The 23,876-nt window shown below is 42.6% G+C and overlaps 1 protein-coding gene across 2 annotated transcripts in view; it reads right to left on the bottom strand.

The window, feature by feature from the left end:
• Positions 1 to 289: 289 nt before the first annotated feature.
• The window catches only part of LOC110509494 (calcium-binding mitochondrial carrier protein SCaMC-2), a 45,107-nt gene continuing 21,520 nt past the window's right edge, over positions 290 to 23,876 (bottom strand). Inside the window, exons 2-10 of one of the 2 annotated variants that reach the window (XM_021590387.2) lie at positions 22,611 to 22,737; positions 22,231 to 22,318; positions 21,510 to 21,518; positions 20,991 to 21,102; positions 19,656 to 19,814; positions 18,856 to 19,008; positions 18,311 to 18,586; positions 12,782 to 12,932; positions 290 to 4,419 (exon numbers count right to left, since the gene is read on the bottom strand). In XM_021590387.2, coding sequence (XP_021446062.1) covers positions 4,235 to 4,419; positions 12,782 to 12,932; positions 18,311 to 18,586; positions 18,856 to 19,008; positions 19,656 to 19,814; positions 20,991 to 21,102; positions 21,510 to 21,518; positions 22,231 to 22,318; positions 22,611 to 22,737 — 1,260 coding nt within the window. In that variant the 3' untranslated portion in view covers positions 290 to 4,234. The remainder of the gene's footprint in view (positions 4,420 to 12,781; positions 12,933 to 18,310; positions 18,587 to 18,855; positions 19,009 to 19,655; positions 19,815 to 20,990; positions 21,103 to 21,509; positions 21,519 to 22,230; positions 22,319 to 22,610; positions 22,738 to 23,876) is intronic. The other variant, XM_021590388.2, reaches the window with a different exon arrangement.

Genomic DNA, 23,876 nt, shown 5'->3' on the forward strand with positions numbered 1-23,876 from the left:
AGATTAGTACTACAGGGTGAAGGCTCACTCTTTTCATAGTTATACATGCTCTGCCGGTTGCTTTTGTCAACTGCCATCCCAGTGCAACAGTGACAAAAGCAGAGTTAAAATATAGTTTGACAAATTTTCACTATGGTCTTCCAAGACCAATCTAACTCCCTCTCCAACTATGTCAATGAGGCCTGATTGGCAGAGGCTGGGACAGACATTGATCCACCATTTGCTATGAAATATTAGTATATAGTGCTCAAGATGTGGGCAATTCAAACCATGACTCAATACAAAAGTATAATATTGAGTTACTTTATTAACAGTTGTTCCCATATAAGCATAAATACATTTAGCTTTACATTCATTCAATAGATGCATTCTTCTACAAAGGACAACAATGGTTCATTTACATAGTTGTATACATCCAATACTTTTCTAAATGCATTGAGCTCAAAGTATTGGGACAGTGACAAATTGTTTTGTTGTTTTGGCTCTGTACTCCAGCACTTCGGTAAATAATGTATAGAGACTTGAGTCACTTATTGTAAATAAGAATATATTATTATTTCTAAACACTTTTACATGATTACGGATAGTCCTGAATGTATCGTAAATAATGATGAGTGAGAAAGTTACACAAATATCATACCCTTAAGACATGTTAACACCTCACCATTAAAATAACGGGAGGGGAGGTTAGTATTTTTTGGGGGGGGCGGTATGATGTTTGTGTAACTTTCTCACTCATTCACGATTCAGGATGATCTGTAATCATGGTAGCATTCACATTAATGTAGAGGTGTTTAGAACATTCTATTCTTATTTACAATAAAAGTGACTCCAAAATGACCTAACACAATATTTACCATTCATTTCTATTGGGCACAAAATAATCTGAAACACAACAAAAACAAACAGCAAATGCATCCAACAAGTTTGTAGAGTAACAAGCTTGATGTAATCATTGTGTGCTAGGAATATGGGACCAGATACTGTACTAAACCTTCGACTCCCTAAAATGGAGGGATTATGTACAAGTGCTGTAATTTCTAAACGGTCACCCAATATGGACAAAGATACCCTCAAATTAAAGATAACAGTCTGCACTTTAACCCCATAGTATCATTAGGAATCCAAAGTGCTGGAGTACAGAACCAAAAAAGAAAAACATGTCACTGTCCCAATACTTTTGTAGCTCACTGTAAATCAGGATTTAGTCTGGATATGTTTTGCAAAATATTTCAATACAGTGAATGGGCTGTTTTGATTCAAGAGACCACCTAAAGACTACTGAATATACCAAACATTAGGAAAACCTTCCCAATATTGAGTTGGCTGGATGTCCTTTGGGTGGCGGACCATTCTTTATACACACAGGAAACTGTTGAGCATGAAAATCCCAGCAGCGTTGGAGTTCTAAACACAAACTGGTGCACTTGAAACCTGCTAACAAACCCCGTTCATAGGCACTTAAATCTTTTGTCTTTCCAATTTACCCTCTGAATGGCACACATACACAACCCATAACTCAATTGTCTCAAGGCTTAAAAATCCTTATTTAACATGTCTGCCCCCTTTCATCTTCAACGACTGATGTGGATTAAACAAGTGACATCAATAAGGATCATTTTACCTGGATTCACCTGGTCAGTCTACATCATGGAAAAAGAATGTGTTCTTAATGTTTTGTATTGTGTATAGCTACACTATACATTTTAGCCTTCAGCGATATAGGGGGACAATATGAATTTCAAGTTCACAAAAGCGTAGTCTGATTTCCTGCTCGTCAATGCAGGAAATAAGGCGCTACACTTCAGGCAGTATGGAGTGGTATCCTTAGGTGGGGTACAATAATACAGACACAGCCTTTTCCATCCTCTTGTGGAGAGAATATATGGATTCGGGCTCCGGTATTTGCTCTAAAGCAAAAGTGCAAAAGATTAGTACTTATTTTGTGGAGCTGCACCAACTAGAAAAAGCATTTAGCTAAATAGTGACAACTGACTAAACTCAAAACAAACAAGTCCCAAACTCAAGAAATACTAGCTCAAAGACTGTCAGATGTTGATATTGAGTAATTTCATTTTACCGTCCAAAGAAAATCTATGCAGCCGTCTTTTTACTCGTATCCCCGTGGGCCGGATTGTACAGAAATCATTCTCCATTCAGGCTGCAAAGGAGTCAATTCCTTCCTTAACTCGATTGAATGGAGAGAAGACCGAAAAAAACAGGGAAAATGTCTGTGCATCTTTATGAAACACCATTTTCCAACCACCATGATACAGTGAATAATGCTAGTTGTTGCGTATCGGGTTGCAGCAGTCTGTCTTTTCACCCCTGAGCTGTGTTCGAATACTGATACTAACCGCACTAACTGTACTATGTGACATGAATTGAGTATATAGTATGTTTATTGGTCATAATATGCCAAAAGTTCGCCAAAATACCAAGTATACATGCAGTGGATGCTTTTAGGGCCCATAATGCAATTCAGAAAATGTGCGTGGCTTCAACTGTTCAGATTTAAAGAAAATGGCATAAAATATGTAACCAAAGTACGACGAGAGCAGATACAAATTAATTGCTTTAACTAATTTTGACAAATGTTGAGCAATGTAATGACTTTTCTAATAACGAACCATATAGCTTACAGCAGTATGTACAGGTATGTTAACTAGTTACTAAAACATCAAACTTGCCAGACAGCATATTAGCTATCTAACTACCCACCCAACATTTAGTGACATGATTATTTACATCATTATCTACTCCGATTTCAGAGCACTCTCGCACAGAATATGATGAATTTACAAAAGGGACAACACTCTGGATTTACGAACGCACAGAGCGCACTATCACTCCAGATTGAATTTACAAACACACCCGATTGTTATGCTAACAAGCTAGCAAAAGGTTCCATAGCAACAGCATCAACTTCCGGTAGACAGGCGATGCTCTAGTACGCTCAACTGAAACGATACCATTTGTTTACCGTATACTAAAATTAACTAAGTATATAGTATGTTAGTATGGGCATTCAAAAACCGCTATAGTTTCAAAATGCTACTGTGGACCGGGGCTAGAATTAGCCACTGTAGCATGATGGTGGAAAATGGTCTTTCAAAATGAAACATGCACATTTTCCCTGTTCCCCCCCTCCCCCAGAAACGACTCAATATCGCCATCTTCCTGTCTGAAATGTTACACAGGAAGTGACAGCGTAACGTCTCAAACCTTGATCAGTAGGTATCATTATGTGTTGCATTGTATCTTGGAAAACAATATTTGAACAGTTTCTGAATATGTTATAGTATCGTAACTAAACATCTGCTAACAGTATCTATTCTTTGAGCGTTGCCTGTCTTGGACCATATTTATTTAAATATCTGGTTACAATACAAAAAATGTATTAGCATCAAGACATACACACTTCTTACCAGCGTTTTTAAGACTAAGTGGACAATAATACACTATGGGCATCCAACCTGCATTGCCCTTTCTGTTCAAATCAGTTGTTTAACATTCTCATCAAGCTATACAATGAGAAAACGGAAAAATATGGAATTAACCAGATTAATCAAAATTGTGAGTTGAGGTTTTGCTCCCTCCAGACAAATAACAGCTAATGCCCTAATAGTTGCAGCCTCTTACGTGTTAATGAATGCTGCATTAAGGCGGATACATATTACATAGGACAACTTTAGATGACAATTAGAAAAGTAGTCTTTCACAAGCCAGATAGGTTGACTAATACTGCCACCTATAGGATAGTACTATTGAGTGAACATAACAGTAAATACATTTCCGTTAACAAATTTCAAGCAAGTTGGAGAATACTGGAGTTCCAGTGAAGAGATTGCTTTTCAGTTAACCTGGGTCTTCAATTTGATAATAAAAAGCCAACAGTGGACTCATGGTGTTGTGCCTCTGGATTGATAACAAAATAACTCCTTACATAATGATACTTTAAGATTACAGCTACGTGAGAGGATCTCCATCCCCACCTCCCTTCCAGTCATAGTGTCCGTTCCCATCTCTCCATCGTTTTTTTTGTCCTTAGTGTTGTAATATTTCTCCCCATCTGTCTTCATAACATTTACAGAATGAGATTGTCTCTAACAACCCCAGCTCTGTCTGCTGAGATTCCTCCCTTTATTCCGAGTCACCCGCACCGTTGCTTGGCAAAACACAAATGAACAATTTGGACTTCAGGGGAGGTGACACCTCCTTCTCCCCCCAGGCCTCAACGTGACACCACCCCCAGACTCATCTTGAGGTTCTCGTAGACCACGTAGCTGATGCTGACCGCTGGAATGACCTTCATGAAGTTTGGGGCCAGGCCTCGGTAAAGCCCGAATGCACCCTCAGTCTTCACAATGTGTTTGAACAGCCCCGACATGGTCATCTGGGGACCGCCCTCGATGGTGGCTGAGGGGAAAAAACATGAGAAGATGAGCGACATGAAATACACATCAACACTAGGGATGCACCACTCTGGAAACTGGGTCATGGTCAATATTATTAGCCATGCTGGTCAATGCTGATGTGGCAACTATATACAGTGCATTCGGAAACTATTCAGACCCCTTGACTTATTCCACAATGTATTAAAATAGTGTTTTCCCCCCTCATCAATTTACACACAATACGCCATAATCACAAAGCAAAAATAAACTGGAAAATCACATTTACATAAGTATTCAGACCCTTTACTCAGTACTTTGTTGAAGCACCTTTGGCAGCGATTATAGCCTTGAGTCTTCTTGGGTATGACGCTTCAAGCTTGGCACACCTTTATTTGGGGAGATTCTCCCATTCATCACCACAGATCCCCTCAAGCTCGGTCAGGTTGGATGGGGAGCGTTGCGACACAGCTATTTTCAGGTCTCTCCAGAGATGTTCGATCGGGTTCAAGTCCGGGCTCTGGCTGGGCCACTCAAGGACATTTCAGAGACTTGTCCCGAAGCCACGCCTGCATTGTCTTTGCTGTGTGCCTAGGTCCTTGTCCTGTTCAAGGATCTCTGTACTTTGTGGAATTTACTTTCTTCTTAATGGATTTGAGCCAATCAGTTGTGTTGTGACAAGGTAGGGGTGGTATACAGAAGAAAGACCTATTTGGGAAAAAAGTCCATATGTGAAAAAAGTCTGATTGAGTGCTGCACCAGATGACCTGGCATCCACAATCATATGACCTTATCCCAATTGAGTTGGATTGGGATGAGTTGGACCGCAGAGTGAAGGAAAAACAGCCAACAAGTGCTCAGCATGTGGGAACTCCTTCAACATTGTTGGAAATGCATTACAGGTGAAGCTGGTTGAGAGAATACTAAGAGTGTGCAAAGCTGTCAAGGCAAAGGTTGGCTACTTTGAAGAATCTCAAATATAAAATATATTTTGATTTAGAAAATAGAACTGTTTGGCCATAATGGCCATTGTTATGTTTGGAGGAAAAGGGGGAGGCTTGCAAGCCGAAGAACACCATCTCAACCGTGAAGCACGGGGGTAGTAGCAGCATGTTGTGGAGGTGCTTTGCCGCAGGAGGGACTGGTGCACTTCACAAAATAGATGGCATCACGAGGGAGTAAAGTTTTTGAAGCAACATCTGAAGACATCAGTCAGGAAGTTAAAGCTTGGTCGCAAATGGGTCTTCCAAATGGACAATGACCCCAAGCATACTTCCAAAGTTGTGGCTTAAGGACAACAAAGTCAAGGTATTGGAGTGGCCATCACATAGGCTTGACCTCAATCATATAGAACATTTGTGGGCAGAACTGAAAAAGCATGTGCGAGCAAGGAGGCCTACAAACCTGACTCAGTTACACCAGCTCTGTCTGGAGGAATGGGCCAAAATTTCACCCAACTTATTGTGGGAAGCTTGTGGAAGGCTACCCGAAACATTTGACCCAAGGCAATGCAACCAAATACTAATTGAGTGTATGTAAACGTCTGACCCACTGGGAATGTGACATAATAAATCAAAGCTGAAATAAATCTCTACTATTATTCTGACATTTCACATTCTTAAAATAAATTGGTGATCCTAACTGACCTAAAACAGGTAATTTTTTATGATTAAATGTCAGGAATTGTGAAAAACTGAGTTTAAATGTATTTGGCTAAGATGTATGTAAACGTCCGACTTCAACTGTATGTTGATTTGTTTTTTGGTTACTACATGATTTCATGTGTGCTATTTCATAGTTTAGATGTCTTCACTATTATTCTACAATGTAGAAAATAGTAAAAATAAAGAAAAAGCCTTGGATGAGTAGGTCTGTCCAAACATCCCCGTTATTTGCAAGAGGAAGAAACGCAGGTACAGGGGACACAGAGCGGGATGCCTCGTGAGGACTCACAGAAGGCGAGTGGGAAAGCTGCCGTTACCATCAATACTACTCGCCAACGTGCAATCATTGGACAATAAATTAGACGAGGTACGATCACAAATATCCGACCAACGGGACATCAAAAACTGTACTACCGTATGTTTCACGGAATCGTGGCTGAATGACGACATGGATATTCAGCTAGCGGGATATACGCTGCACCGTCAAGATAGAACAGCACTCTCCGGTAAGACGACAGGGGGCGGTCTGTGCATATTTGTAAACAGCTGGTGCATGAAATTTGAGGATGTCTCTAGACTTTGCTCGCCTGATGTAGAGTATATTGTGATAAATTACAGACCACACACACCTTGCCTAGAGAGTTTTCAGCTATACTTTCCGTGGCTGTTTATTTACCACCACAGACAGATGCTGGCACTAAGACCGCAATCGGCTCAGTCGGCTGTATAAGGAAATAGGCAAACAGAAAACCACTCACCCAGAGGCGGCGCTCCTAGTGGCCGGGTGACGTTAATGCAGGGAAACTTAAATCAGTTCTACCACATTTCTATGAGCAGGTTTAATGTGTAACCAGAGGGGGAAAAAAATTATAGATCACCTGTACTCCACACACAGAGACACGTACAAAGCTATCCCTCGCCCTTCATTTGGTAAATCCGACCACAACGCTATCCTCCTGCTTACAAGCAAAAATTAAAGCAGGAAGCACCAGTGACTCGGTCTATAAAAAAGTGGTCAGATGAAGCAGATGCTAAACTACAGAACGGTTTTGCTATCACAGACTGGAACAGGTTCCGGGATTCTTCCGATGGCATTGAGGAGTACACCACATCAGTCACTGGCTTTAGTGCATCGAGGACGTCATCCGCACAGTGACTGTATGTACATACCCAAACCAGAATCCATGGATTACAGGAAACATTTGCAATGAGCTAAAGGGCAGAGCTGCTGCTTTCAAGGTGCGGGACTCTAACCCGGAAGCTTACAAGAAATCCTGCTATGCCCTGCGACGAACCATTAAACGGGCAAAGCGTCAATACATGGCTAAGATTGAATCATACTACACCGACTCCGACACTTGTCTTATGTGGCAGACTACAAAAGGGAAGCACAGCCGAGAGCTGCCCAGTGACACGAGCCTACCAGACGAGCTAAATCACCTATGCTCGCTTCGAGGCAAGCATGAGAGCATCAGCTGTTCCGGACAACTGTGTGATCACGCCGATGTGAGTAAGACCTTTAAACAGGTCAACATACACAAGGCCAGACGGATTACCAGGACGTGTGCTCTGGGCATGTGCTGACCAACTGGCAGGTGTCTTCCCTGACATTTTCAACATGTCCCTGATTGAGTCTGTTATACCAACATGCTTCAAGCAGACCAACATTGTTCTTGGGCACAGGGACTAAGGCAACCTGCCTAAATGTCTACAGACCCGTAGCACTCACGTCTGTAGCCATGAAGTGCTTTGAAAGGCTGGTAATGGCTCACAACACCATTATCCCAAAAACCCTAGTCCCACTCCAATTTGCATACCGCCCAAACAGATCCACAGATGCAATCTCTATTGCACTCCACACTGCCCTTTCCCCCCTGGACAAAAGGAACACTTATGTGAGAATGCTATTCATTGACTACAGCTCAGCATTCAACACCATAGTATCACTAAGCTAAGGATCCTGGGACAAACACCTCCCTCTGCAACTGGATCCTGGATTTCCTGGCAACACATCTGCCACGCTGACCCTCAACACTGGAGTCCCCCAGGGGTGCATGCTCAGTCCCCTCCTGTACTCCCTGTTCACCCACGACTCCCTGGCCAGGCACGACTCCACCATCATTAAATTTGCAAACACAACAGTGGTAGGCCTGTTCAACGACAATGACGAGACAGCCTATAGGGAGGTCAGAGAAAAGGAGGACAGAGTATGCCCCCATACTCATCGACGGGGCTGTAGTGGAGCAGGTTGAGAGCTTACTTGGTGTCCACATCACCAACAAACTAGAATGGTCCAAACACACCAAGACAGTTGTGAAGAGGGCACGACAAAGCCTATTCCCCCTCAGGAAACTACAAAGATTTGGCATGGGTCCTGAGAGCCTCAAAAGTTTCTAAAGCTGCAACATCGAGAGCATGTTGACTGGTTGCATCACTGCCTGGTACGGCAATTGCTCGGCCTCCGACCGCAAGGACTACAGAGGGTAGTGAGTACAGCCCAGTACATCACTGGAGCTAAACTGCCTGCCATCCAGGACCTCTACACCAGGTGGTGTCAGAGGAAGGCTCTAAAAATTGTCAAAAGACCCCAGCCACCCCAGTCATAGACTGTTCCAGCTACTACCTCATGGCAAGCGGTACCGGAGTGCCAAGTCTAGGACAAAAAGGCTTCAACAGTTTACCCGGGCGGCGCAGTGGTTAAGGGCGCTGTACTGCAGCGCCAGCTGTGCCACCAGAGACCCTGGGTTTGCGCCCAGGCTCTGTCGTAACCGGCCGCGCCCGGGAGGTCCGTGGGGCGACGCACAATTGGCCTAGCGTCGTCCGGGTTAGGGAGGGTTTGGCCGGTAGGGAAATCCTTGTCTTATCGCACACCAGCGACTCCTGTGGTGGGCCGGGCGCAGTGCACGTTAACCAAGGTTGCCAGGTGCACGGTGTTTCCTCCGACACATTGGTGTGGCTGGCTTCCAAGGTTGGATGCGCGCTGTGTTAAGAAGCAGTGCGGCTTGGTTGGGTTGTGTATCGGAGAACGCATGACTTTCAACCTTCGTCTCTTCCGAGCCCGTACGGGAGTTGTAGCGATGAGACAAGATATGTACATACCACCTCAATTGGCCCGACCAACCAGTGCTCCCGCACATTGGTTTACCGGGAAATCTGCTTTATGTCCCGCCACCCAACAACCCCTCTTTACGCTACTGCTACTCTGTTCATCATATATGCATAGTCACTTTAACCATATGTACATGCTACCTCAAATCAGCCTAACTAACCGGTGACTGTATGTAGCCTCGCTACTGTATATAGTGTCATGACGTTGGCTTGAGGGGGAGGTTTAGGACCCCCATAAATACCTTCCCCCTTTTTCCTCTACTTTACCGATGTGACTATTGAAAATCCTTTTGTTAACATTGAGAGTCTGGTGACATCAAAAGATGGGAAACGGAACCATATTTCAGTAATCCAACCAGTTGAAAATATGCGTACTTAATGAACATGACAGATCAGTTGGCGTCGGAGACATTATTACTGATGATAGGACGACAAACTGTATCTTGGAAAGTCTACACATTCTAGTTATCAGATTCACATGGAATTGTTGTGCAATTTAAATGTTTAAATATGAAACTGTGAAAATATGAAATGTAATTTTAGCTTCTTAAATGAGAGAACGATTTGTCATAACACCACTCTGCCCACTCAGAGGCCCCGCCCAAGTGAACAGACATGGGTTGTAAACTATGAAACACGGCCCTCTCTCCCAATCCTATATAAGCCCCTTGAAGAACTTTCTGTTCCAGGGACGTGCGGACTGGCAGTCCCCACGTTGAAAGGACAAAGACCACCTACAGAACTAATCCAACATCAGCAAGAACCTAACGCAATTGGCATCGAATTTCAATGTGAAGGTGATGACCTACATGCCGGAAGGATGAATTTCGACTATACCATCCAGAATATAGCATGAGCTTAAAGAATGGCAACTTGGTATGAACTTTGAACTCTTATTCACTAAAGAAGTGCTACACCCTCCGCCCGCTAAACGTGGGCTAAGAGAGGACAGACAGAGTATAAATTCTACCACGATCCAGTTCACCACTAGACAGTCTTCAGCGGACCAGAGATCCATGCTGGACCACCCGATCTACGACCAATGTACCGAAGCGTAGCTCAGAGTAAATATTTATTGCATTTTCCTTTTTCAAATGGGCAGTAATTTAGAATGCATAAGATAATGTATTTACGATAGCATAGCTTCTCCCTTCGTTACTCAGTCTTCCCGCTCTTTCACTCAAACCCAACCCCCCCCCCCTCTGTGAAACAGCTGTCATATCTGTTCCATCCGCTAGGGACGTTTTCCATTATAACATCATTTGTAATCAATGTATGATCCATTCTGTGTAGATGTAATTGTGTGATTTAGGTATTTAGTAAATAAATAATTAAACCAAATTTGGTATTGCTGATTCAACTTGTTAGCCAGGGTTCGTGAAGATAACCAAGAATTTACAACTTTCAGATGAGACTAAATAAAGTGACGATTAAATATTGACTGCTATTGATGTAAAATATTACTAGGTCTTTAAGAGTTTATTCGGAAGATAACAGCTCTATAAACATTATTCCGTGGTGCCCCGACTTTCTAGTTAATTACATTAACCTGAATAGCTTAAATCAGGTGAAATTAATTACAGAGAAATTATTTTATAGAATAGCATGTCCTATCACTTAATCTGGCATAGTCAAAGACACGATAATAGCCTTGCTACTGTTTTTCCACTGTTGTTTTATTGATTTACTTACCTATTGTTCACCTAATACCTTTTTTGCACTATTGGTTAGAGCCTGTAAGTAAGCATTTCACTGTAAGGTCTACCTACACCTGTTGTATTCGGCGCACATGACAAAACCTTTGATTTACTATATACAGTGCCTTGCGAAAGTATTCGGCCCCCTTGAACTTTGCGACCTTTTGCCACATTTCAGGCTTCAGACAAAGATATAAAACTGTATTTTTTTGTGAAGAATCAACAACAAGTGGGACACAATCATGAAGTGGAATGACATTTATTGGATATTTCAAACTTTTTTAACAAATCAAAAACTGAAAAATTGGGCGTGCAAAATTATTCAGCCCCCTTAAGTTAATACTTTGTAGCGCCACCTTTTGCTGCGATTACAGCTGTAAGTCGCTTGGGGTATGTCTCTATCAGTTTTGCACATCGAGAGACTGACATTTTTTCCCATTCCTCCTTGCAAAACAGCTCGAGCTCAGTGAGGTTGGATGGAGAGCATTTGTGAACAGCAGTTTTCAGTTCTTTCCACAGATTCTCAATTGGATTCAGGTCTGGACTTTGACTTGGCCATTCTAACACCTGGATATGTTTATTTTTGAACCATTCCATTGTAGATTTTGCTTTATGTTTTGGATCATTGTCTTGTTGGAAGACAAATCTCCGTCCCAGTCTCAGGTCTTTTGCAGACTCCATCAGGTTTTCTTCCAGAATGGTCCTGTATTTGGCTCCATCCATCTTCCCATCAATTTTAACCATCTTCCCTGTCCCTGCTGAAGAAAAGCAGGCCCAAACCATGATGCTGCCACCACCATGTTTGACAGTGGGGATGGTGTGTTCAGCTGTGTTGCTTTTACGCCAAACATAATGTCTTGCATTGTTGCCAAAAAGTTCAATGTTGGTTTCATCTGACCAGAGCACCTTCTTCCACATGTTTGGTGCGTCTCCCAGGTGGCTTGTGGCAAACTTTAAACAACAATTTTTATGGATATCTTTAAGAAATGGCTTTCTTGCCACTCTTCCATAAAGGCCAGATTTGTGCAATATTCAACTGATTGTTGTCCTATGGACAGAGTCTCCCACCTCAGCTGTAGATCTCTGCAGTTCATCCAGAGTGATCATGGGCCTCTTGGCTGCATCTCTGATCAGTCTTCTCCTTGTATGAGCTGAAAGTTTAGAGGGACGGCCAGGTCTTGGTAGATTTGCAGTGGTCTGATACTCCTTCCATTTCAATATTATCGCCTGCACAGTGCTCCTTGGGATGTTTAAAGCTTGGGAAATCTTTTTGTATCCAAATCCGGCTTTAAACTTCTTCACAACAGTATCTTGGACCTGCCTGGTGTGTGCCTTGTTCTTCATGATGCTCTCTGCGCTTTTAACGGACCTCTGAGACTATCACAGTGCAGGTGCATTTATACGGAGACTTGATTACACACAGGTGGATTGTATTTATCATTAGTCATTTAGGTCAACATTGGATCATTCAGAGATCCTCACTGAACTTCTGGAGAGAGTTTGCTGCACTGAAAGTAAAGGGGCTGAATAATTTTGTACGCCCAATTTTTCAGTTTTTGATTTGTTAAAAAAGTTTGAAATATCCAATAAATGTCGTTCCACTTCATGATTGTGTCCCACTTGTTGTTGATTCTTCACAAAAAAATACAGTTTTATATCTTTATGTTTGAAGCCTGAAATGTGGCAAAAGGTCGCAAAGTTCAAGGGAGCCGAATACTTTCGCAAGGCACTGTATATGTAATAAAATACCAATACCCCTGTACCTCACTACCAATATGAAGGCAGACATTATACATCCCAGATTAACAAATTCCTTGGTACCACAGATTTTGGTGGGTCCATGAAACAAACCTTTCACTAACTAATTCTATGCAAGTTATCTAATGAAACTCCAAATAGGTTTTGGCAGTGGGTGTACCTTGAGCCTGCATTCGGGTCCTGACCAGGGCCAGGGGGTAGCTGGCCAGCTGTCCACAGGTGCTGGAGGTGGTACCGCAGGCTAACAGCACGAACACCCCCGGGTCAGCACTGTCTGTGGCATAGCGCTGCAGCCATGAGTTCTTCAGAGTCTGGATGGAGACAAAAGAGTGGGAAAAAGAAAGATAGAGAAAATGGTTAGTTGAAGAGAGAAAATGTGTGGTCCTGATTGATAACACCAGAGAGGAGACTTATGTCCTAATATTATTACAAAGCCTCCTAGCAACACACACAATTTCCGTTAGACAGTAATTGCTGGCTTTTGGCCAATATTTATTTTTTAATTGCCGGCCAAATTGATTCATTGATGGAAATACCAGTCGAGTGTGTGTCTTCGTTAGGTAAATAAGATGCATGATGACGAACAACTATCACATGCGCACAGCACAGGCCTACAAAGCCTATTTTCAACTGGATTTCTTCTGCGTCTCCCCAGTTGGTTGCGGCTGTAAAACATGTGCTTTTATTCAGACGCTTTGCTATGAGACTCGAAATAGGGCTCAGGGGCATCCTGTTTCCACTTATCAGCCTTGTGATGTTTCTACAACTTGATTGGAGTCCACCTGTGGTAAATTCAATTGATTGGACATGATTTGGAAAGGCACACAGCTGTCTATATAAGGTCCTACAGTTGACAGTGCAGGACAGAGCAAAAACCAAGAGTTCGAAGGAATTGTCTGTAAAGCTCAGAAACAGGATTGTGTCGAGGCACAGATCTGGGGAAGGGTACCAAAACATTTCTGCAGCTTTGAAGGTCCCCAAGAACACAGTGGCCTCCATCATTCTTAAATGGAAGAAGTTTGGATCCACCAAGACTCTTCCTAAAGCTGGGCTCCCGAGTGGCACAGCGGTCTAAGCCACTGCATCTCAGTGCTAGAGGCGTCACTACAGACCCTTGTTCAATTCCATGCTGTATTACAACCGACCGTGATTGGGAGTAGCGCAAAATTGGCTGCCCGGCCAAACTGAGTAATCGGGGGAGAAAGGCCTTGGTCTGGGAGGTGACCAAGAACCCGACGGTCACTGACGGTGCTCTAGAGTTCCTCTGTGGAGATGGGAGAACCTTCCAGAAGGACAACCATCTCTGCAGCAGTCCACCAATCAGGCCTTTATGGTAGAGTGGCAAGACAGAAGCCACTCCTCAGTAAAAGGCACACGACAGCCCGCTTGGAGTTTTCCATAAGGCACCTAAAGACCATGATTAACAACATTCTCTGATCTGATGAAACTAAAATTGAACTCTTTGGCCTGAATGCAAAGCGTCACATCTGGAGGAAACCTGGCACTATCCCTTCGGTGAAGCATGGTGGGGGCATCATCATACTGTGGGGATGTTTTTCAGCTGCAGGGACTGGGAGACTAGTCAGGATCAAGTGAAAGATGAACGAAGCAAAGTAGAGATCCTTGTTGAAAACCTGCTCCAGTCCTCAAGCCCGGAATTGAACCCGATTGAACATCCCTGGAGAGACCTGAAAATACAGTGCCTTGCGAAAGTATTCGGCCCCATTGAACTTTGCGACCTTTTGCCACATTTCAGGCTTCAAACATAAAGATATAAAACTGTATTTTTTTGTGATGAATCAACAACAAGTGGGACACATTCATGAAGTGGAACGACATTTATTGGATATTTCAAACTTTAACAAATCAAAAACTGAAAAATTGGGCGTGCAAAATTATTCAGCCCCTTTACTTTCAGGGCAGCAAACTCTCTCCAGAAGTTCAGTGAGGATCTCTGAATGATCCAATGTTGACCTAAATGACTAATGATGATAAATACAATCCACCTGTGTGTAATCAAGTCTCCGTATAAATGCACCTGCACTGTGATAGTCTCAGAGGACCGTTAAAAGCGCAGAGAGCATCATGAAGAACAAGGAACACACCAGGCAGGTCCGAGATACTGTTGTGAAGAAGTTTAAAGCCGGATTTGGATACAAAAAGATTTCCCAAGCTTTAAACATCCAAAGGAGCACTGTGCAGGCGATAATATTGAAATGGAAGGAGTATCAGACCACTGCAAATCTACCAAGACCTGGCCGTCCCTCTAAACTTTCAGCTCATACAAGGAGAAGACTGATCAGAGATGCAGCCAAGAGGCCCATGATCACTCTGGATGAACTGCAGAGATCTACAGCTGAGGTGGGAGACTCTGTCCATAGGACAACAATCAGTCGTATATTGCACAAATCTGGCCTTTATTGAAGAGTGGCAAGAAGAAAGCCATTTCTTAAAGATATCCATAAAAAGTGTCGTTTAAAGTTTGCCACAAGCCACCTGGGAGACACACCAAACATGTGGAAGAAGGTGCTCTGGTCAGATGAAACCAAAATTGAACTTTTTGGCAACAATGCAAAACGTTATGTTTGGTGTAAAAGCAACACAGCTGAACACACCATCCCCACTGTCAAACATGGTGGTGGCAGCATCATGGTTTGGGCCTGCTTTTCTTCAGCAGGGACAGGGAAGATGGTTAAAATTGATGGGAAGATGGATGGAGCCAAATACAGGACCATTCTGGAAGAAAACCTGATGGAGTCTGCAAAAGACCTGAGACTGGGACGGAGATTTGTCTTCCAACAAGACAATGATCCAAAACATAAAGCAAAATCTACAATGGAATGGTTCAAAAATAAACATATCCAGGTGTTAGAATGGCCAAGTCAAAGTCCAGACCTGAATCCAATCGAGAATCTGTGGAAAGAACTGAAAACTGCTGTTCACAAATGCTCTCCATCCAACCTCACTGAGCTCGAGCTGTTTTGCAAGGAGGAATGGGAAAAAATGTCAGTCTCTCGATGTGCAAAACTGATAGAGACATACCCCAAGCGACTTACAGCTGTAATCGCAGCAAAAGGTGGCGCTACAAAGTATTAACTTAAGGGGGCTGAATAATTTTGCACGCCCAATTTTTCAGTTTTTGATTTGTTAAAAAAGTTTGAAATATCCAATAAATGTCATTCCACTTCATGATTGTGTCCCACTTGTTGTTGATTCTTCAAAAAAATACAGTTTTATATATTTATGTTTGAAGCCTGAAATGTGGCAAAAGGTCGCAAAGTTCAAGGGGGCCGAATACTTTCGCAAGGCACTGTAACTGTGCAGCGACGCTCCTCATCCAGAGGATCTGCAGAGAAGAATGGAAGAAAATCACAAATACAGGTGTGCCAAGCTTGTAGCATCATACCAAGAAGACTCAAGGCTGTAAATCGCTGCCAAAGGTGCTTCGACAAAGTACTGAGTCAAGGGTCTGAATACTTATGTAAATGTGATCCGTTTTTTTCTTTAATACATTTGAATATAATTCTAAACCTGTTTTCACTGTCATTATAGGGTATTGTGTGTAGACTAATGTGGGAAAAATGTATATAATCCATTTTATAACAAGGCTGTAACGTAACAAAATGTGGAAAAAGTCAAGGGGTCTGAATACTTCCCGAATGCACTGTACATTAAGCCGACACAAACAGTACAAAATATCCTGAAGAAATTCAGGTTATTTCTATCGCTTTCATCTCTCTACTCAGCCTGTCTGCCTCCCTTTTTATCGGTCTTGACTTGAGCTATTGCTAGTGAAGTGCAACATTGCATCATATCAATCAACTGGGTTGGCTGAAGTTGTCACTAGCGAACTTGCGGGTCGATCACATACAGTATATCGCACTTATGTGTGGGGATACGTTGGAGTATGAGCTCAATTGCTGGTGTTAAGGTATTTAAGTACTTTATTTTTAAACCTATTTTCGCTTTGTCATTTTGGGGTATTATGTGTAGATGGATTAAATAAAACTCATCAATGTTAGAATAAGGCTATAACGTAACAGAATGTGGAAAAAGGGAAGGGGTTTGAATACTTTCCGAATGCACCGTATATACAGACACTTAGGTGGCCAAATAAAATCACCTGCGGGCCAAATTCGATAAGCAGCAACGATGAGTGAGAAAGTTAGTGGCATAAATATCATACCCCCCCCCCCCAAAAAAAATGTTAACCTCCCCTGTTATTGTAATTGTGAGAGGTTAGCATGTCTTGGGGGTATGATATCTGTGCTTCTATCTTCCCCACTCATTATTATTCCCAATTATTTAATCATGGAAGCAACCACATTAATGTAGAAGTGTTTAGAAACATATTCTAATTTACAATAAAAGTGACACCAAAATAACAGTACATTACTTACCATTAATTTCTATTGTGCACAAAATAATCTGAAACAACCAAAACAAATGCATCCAACAAGGTTGTCACAAGCTTGAAGTAATCATTGCATGCTAAGCATATGGGACCAAATACTAAACTTTCACCACATTAACACACAAGTCAATTTGTCCCGATACGTTTGGTCCCCTAAAACGGAGGGATTACGCACAAAGAGTGCTGTAATTTCTAAACGGTTCACCCAATATAGATGAAAATACCCTCAAATTAAAGTTGACAGTCTGAACTTCAACCTCAGTCATCGTATCACTTCAAATCCAAAGTGCTGGAGTACAGAACCAAAACAAAATTGTCACTGTCCCAATACTTTGAGCTTACTGTATGTAATGGAAATGTATAAAAATAAACAAGGGGGAAAACCAATTCACACAATGAATGCGCAAGAATTGGTGAGAGACAGCTAAGTGCATTCTGGAGAGCTGAGCGCATTCTGGAGAGGGACGTTCCTATATCGTCACCACACATCACCCCCCTTCTTGTCGAAACATTTTAAATTATACTCAAGATATATTATCTTCACACATATTTTAGATGCTTTTCACTGACAGCTCATCAGCTTTGCCAATTCACTGACAGCTCATCAGCTTGGCCAATTGCCACACGTTTTGCCCATATTGGCATAAGCCTACACAAGCTTGTGATTTGAAACAATCCACAGCAAATTTATTTTTAAAGAAGCTAATGATTCTTGATTCCTATGTTGCTAAGTCATGCTCTCTGGTGAAGTATTTTGAATAGACAGGAGTGATTTTAAATTTTGGGCAAATTTATTTCAATTTACTTTAGGGGAAATTGAACACGCCACCTATGAAAGAATTCCTTATATGCCATTTCTCTTCTGTTCTATTGGTTTTAATATCTACTGTCTTTCGTTGTGCAGAAGAATAGTCAGTCATATTAGCAACCCATTTGTAACTGAGATTTTCATCTGTCACATAGGCTTATGGATCCGCTCCCATCAGGGGCTCTGTTCAGAATGTTGTTTTCCCACTTATTGCATTTTGGCAAATGTTTGAAAATAATGTTTAATTGGCGGCTTCTTTACAGGAGTTGCATGTTCTGTTATGATGCATCACCCATAATCTAAATGTGATTTCTGTCATTTTGAGCACTGTGGTAAACACGCTAATGGGTTACAATACCCAATGCATATGGGTCCCCTAAATTTCCCATAACGGACAGTTAATTTAAATCTACCCGGTCACGTTGACCGGTGTCACGTTTTCCTAAAGTAAACCTTGACACACACACCTCGTAGACAGCCAGGTCGATGCCAGCGTAGGGGATGATGCCTATCAAGTTGGGAATGTAGCCCTTGTAGAAGGCGGCCATGCCCTCCTTCCGGAAGATGTGTTTGGCGCAGTCAGCGATGCCAGAGAACTGTCCCGTCTTCCTCAGGGCTAGGCGGGTCTTCAACACCTCCATGGGGTAGATGCTGCTCTGGGCGATGGCTCCAGCCAGAGATCCCGCCACAAACCTCTCCAGGATACCCAGTGTCTCCTGGTTGCTGCCTATCAAACGTTTGATCTGGACAACAACTCTGGTTAGTGACAGTCCTCAAGAGTATTTGAGTTCAACTGTGAGAGGCCATAGTCAAAACCAACTTGGTAAGTGACAGGAGCTTATAGTGGTATTTCCTCTGAGTATGTTCCTAGACAAAGTCTGAAGGAGACATTTTTTACAGAAGGACAGTAAACTACAGAGCAGTTAATAGCAAAACGTTCATTGACTCCAACTTGACAGCACTAGAAAGGGTCTCGTCATATTAAAGTAAAGGTGCTGAACAATAGGGTTACCTGCTCGTAAGCCATGAACTTGATGGCTGACTCAGGGGCGATCTTGATGACGTTCATGCCATTGCCTCGCCATAGTGACCACATACCGCCCTCGCGTATCATGTGGGTGAAGCCGCCGGCAATGCACATGCTGTTGGTACGGGAGGCGTGGACCTGGCAATGAGACCGTAAGACAGATCGTTACGTCATTCAATCGCCATGTTGGCAGGTGAACAAGTTTTTTAACCGACTTGAAACAAGGAGGAACCGTAAGCCACCTTTTCTCCTCTCTATAATGTTGATGGAATGTGTCAACACATTGTTCATGGTTTCATGTCATTTTACTGTTATAGTGCTCCGTTTCCATCTATCCGCTCATAAAAAAAAACACTGGGAATGAGTGGACACAGATAGATGGAGCATGGGATGAAAAGATAAAGAAGAACAAACTGAGTTATCTATCCCAGTGGGCTTCTGCTGACACGAGTGCTTCTGTTCTGTGCGTCTCAATCATTGCGGGTGCTATCAGTGGAATTGCACTCACTGGCAGAAAGTGTCCTAAGGACTTATGCAATTGTCTCTCTGCAATAGGATATATACATATGTTATATTAATAGTCTATAAGCTAAAGGTGGGGTGAGGTTTTAAGCTTGTTTTTAATGTGAGCTAGCTGTTTAAAGTTGAAGTGAACTAAGAATGGTTGCATTAAAGAGGATCGGGGTTCACTTGCAGTGTGAACACAAAAATAACTGGAGTTTTTGTCCTTTTCATTCTTAACTGAGGTCAGCTTTTTAAAAATTCTCTCCTGGGAGTGCCCTTACCTGCATGAGCACTTTGAGCCGGTCCAGGGGTGCGGTGCAGGTTCGAGACACGGCGCCGGCTGCCCCTCCAGCCACTAAGTGTCGCCACCACATCCCAGTCTTCTTTTCCTCGGCTGTAAACTCATCTGGCACCATCAAACTCTCCCCCACATCGAATATCTACAGACAGACAGGAGCAGGTCAGGGCAGTGGAAGGAGGACCCCCCCCACACACACACACACACACACACACACACACACACACACACACACACACACACACGATTGACATAAAAAGTTGGTGGGTCAATTTTCCTGATTCTAACCTGTGACCAACAGTATTATGAAATCATAAGCCAACACATATAGGCATCCCATTGGGATATAATTGAAAGCTTTGTTTTGACAACTGTAGAGGGGGGTCCAATAAGGCAGAGGATCATCACAAGTTTACAGTATGTAAACCGGTATTACAAAACAGTTCCACCTCCTGCAGGGGATCAGCCAGTCGGTGGCCCACGATAATTTAAACAGGAATGTCTCTTGACATTAACTTTGCGGTCTTAGAAGGGGGTTGGGGGTCACGACAAATCGTGAGAGCACCAACTGTGTTTCAGCTGCGAGAGCCGCTTTTAACCCATTCAAATACCCTTAAGTTCAAGTCCACTTAGAGAGTGGTAGTCTCCCAATTTAAACAGGTCCCCCTGTGGCACGCGCAAACGTACCGTGATAGCTGGTCGAACCGATGAGGATATAACATTCACCGGGGGAATCAAATAAAAAGGCATCCTGCTCCAAAACTCAAATTCATGTAAGCAACAGTACTTCTTATGGTCCCGTGTCACTCGAATATAAAAATGGACCTTTATGAACACGACGAGTGTGTGATCTGAATCTCCACTATGATCTACAGGAACGGCTGTCTGCCCTCCTGGCCTAACAGGTTGTGGAAAAGCTTGCTGATTGACGTCAGCGGAAGGTGGTTGGTTGATCTGTTCAAGGGGATTAAACAGGATCACAGTGACCCGTTTGGCTCCTTCAGGGAGTATTTCCGGGAACCCTGGTCAGGGCCTAGACGGCTAATACGGCTGGGGCATGGAGAGTGTCTGTGGGACCATTAACAATATATGAACACAACTATGCTTTTCTATAAAGAAAAAAAGGACAAACAGCCCTTAAAAATTCCTTCCTTTGTTTACAGTATTTGTCATTCAAAGCTTTAATAGCTGAAGACAGTGATACAAATGTGTTTCATACTATCCTGGTAGTTTTTACTTGATGAAAAACAACCAAAGCTTGTTATTTTGAACAACCCTGAGAGAAAAAGTGCTGTTTTTCTTTCTAACCTAGCCTTACCGTTGAGTGTTTCCAGTGCAGGATGATCTCGGGAATGTTATCGGCCGGGTGCAGTAGGTGGTAGTCTCTCCACTCGTTCCAGTCGATGGTCATCGTGCCATTCTTGTCCATGCTGTTGACAGAGAAACAGAAAAGACCAGAACCATTACAATGTAGCTTTTTACAGCGCATATTCTCTTTTGTTTCACCAGACCACCTGAATTCAGAAGCAGTATGCTCACACATGCACACCTTTTGGATAAAAGGTAAAAAGCCTTTAAGTGCTGCTTTTTTACCTTTCTGAATTGAAGCATGAAATGAGCATTTTGTGTGTTGGGAATCATTCAGTACTCTTCTTAATTTGGATTTTTCACAAGCAATTGAAGGGATGCAGCTTTTTCTGTCGCTTTCTTTGTAATAATGAGATGAGAAAGAAAACTTTGAGGGCAGAAACACAGTAGAATAAGAAGCGAAGACGATGCATTGGTTTGTAGTAGGGTAGTAGTAGGGCAAGCAGACGGAGAGGATTCCATTACTTACTACATTATTCTGAGACCAGCAAGAGGTTGAAAGAGAGAGAGAAAAGGGAGAGGGGAGGCACAGAAAATGAGAGGACAGGGAGAAGCACACACACACATTTAGAACTAAAAAGAAAGAAGGGGGATATCATGGAATCTTAGTGATTCAGTGATTCCATATTGGACATGGTGGTAAATGGCTTAATATGTAACAAAAATACAATTAAATCTACATATTGGTATTAAAACAAAGATGCAACGCTTCACTTCAGTCAGAGAAGAAAATAACACTAGGTTTATATTAACCAGAGTAAATTATAGTTTCCTCCTGAAACCAATATGCCTAAAAAGTGTGCTTCCTTATATCTATAAAAGGCCAAGCCCCAAAAAAAGCCATGACAGCATAGGAATGGCAGCTCTGACCAGGGCTAGCAGGCAGTATCCCGGTGCTTGGAGGGAAACACTTCTGTGGAAGGTTCTGGTGGACTTGAGATAGTTGACTCAAGCATCTAGCTAACCGCCGTGGTAAAAAGACGACACTGACTGCAAACAGTCAAGAATTAGAGGTGAAACGGAGAAAGGGGGCAAAAAGGTAGAGAGAGTAAGAAGTAGAGGGAGTATGAGGTAGAGAAGAGACAAAATGCATGCTGGACTGACTAACACAGACAGACACTTAGAGCTAATGGTTTAGACAAGAGTGTTGGTGAGACGGGAGACACGTCGGCCCAGGTTGACAGCCTTACCTTTTGAGGATCTTCTCTGCCTGCTGCTCGGAGATGTTAACCCCCAGGTCTCGAAGGGACTGCATGATTTCCTGCTTGTCAATACGACCTGCGGGGCAAAAGAGTAAACATCAACATCAGCCACTCGGATATTATATAAAAGTTTTTACTACCAGCTTATAAAATAGTACCTCAATGTAATAGACCTAAAGGCTGAATTTCCTCAGTTAATGTCATTGTGCATGCACAGCCAACCCCAATGCATAATTTCCCCCCAAGTGAATAGTACAGCATAGCACTTTGTAGGCTAAACTGTGGTTTAAGATAAACATAGTGATACAAGTGAATGCATTCAGTGGTTGTGTGGCTCCGGCCTATGCGGCACCTCTCTGTGTTCCTACCATCGTTCTTAGTGTCCAAGCTTTTGAAGACCAGCCGGAGCTTCTTCTCGTGGTCTCTCAGATAGTGGACAAACTCTTCGAAGTCCAACTGGCCGTCCAGGTCCTTATCTCCCGCTTTAACTATTTTCTGTCAGAAAATAAGGAGAGGATTTTTACACTTCGATGAGAATTTAAATATCAATTTAGATACAGGCTGAAGAGTAGCAAGGATATAACTGTAGGTTTAAAAAGAAAATTGACGATTCTCAAGGGAAATTAAAGCCTATGTTCAGTTAAAAGTATGACAAAAGGTGAGCCTGTTACATTTGGATAAGGAGACCAAGACAAAGAGATGGACTGAGTTTATTTGAGGACAGGAGTGTAGATCAGTGAGGGAAGGTTACAACCACAAGCCACCTGGGTCTTGTTTGCTCCAGAGTGGTCACATAGTGGACATCACCTGGTCCACCTGCTCCATTAGTGTGGAGTGTTTAGACCAGGGCAGCCTAAATTTCAGTTCGTTTCTACCTGGTAGTTAATTGCACTCACCTGGTGTCCCAGGTTTGAATGAATCCCTGATTAGAAGGAGAGGATGAAAACCCTCCAGGACTGGAATTGGGCAGTCCTGGTTTAGACCCTCACAGGCATGTTGAACTCTAGCTCAGGCCTAGCTAAAAGGAGCACACAGGCTGTTCAATCCATTTAGTTTAGTTTATTAATTTGACCATTTCTTTTTTTTTTAAGTACACATAAAAACATGAAAAGGCCAAACATGCACATGGAGGATAACACATAATAAAGCCTGGGACTTATTTCCATGGTGGTCCTCTTGAGACAAGATGGCTAGGCAAGATCCAACACAGTATGGCATTGAGATAAAACATAAAAAAACAAAGAACAACATCTATCTCATCATTGCAGTTACATCGTAGGGGTTATTCACATGGGCACAGAAGACAAACATATTTTCACTTTATTTTTAAAGCTGCCCAGAGAGGACATTGTTTTTATAGGCAGAGGCAACTCATTCCATTCTGAGGCTCCATTATACAAGAAAGTACCCTTTCCCAGCATTACTCCTGAACCTGCATAAGCACACATCAGCAACACCTGATCTGGTGCTGTGATTGTGTGCATCCCTAACACGAGGAAAGTAATCACTTAGATATCTGGGCGCAGGACCATAAATACTCCTGTAAACCAAACATAGTCTAATCTTGGGCACCCTAGCCTCAACAGGCAGCCAGTTTAGTTCCTGAAAGCAGCTCCTGCCTATGTGGATACATG

The sequence above is a fragment of the Oncorhynchus mykiss genome, chromosome Y, assembly GCF_013265735.2.
Source record: "Oncorhynchus mykiss isolate Arlee chromosome Y, USDA_OmykA_1.1, whole genome shotgun sequence".
NCBI classification, from domain to species: domain Eukaryota; kingdom Metazoa; phylum Chordata; class Actinopteri; order Salmoniformes; family Salmonidae; genus Oncorhynchus; species Oncorhynchus mykiss.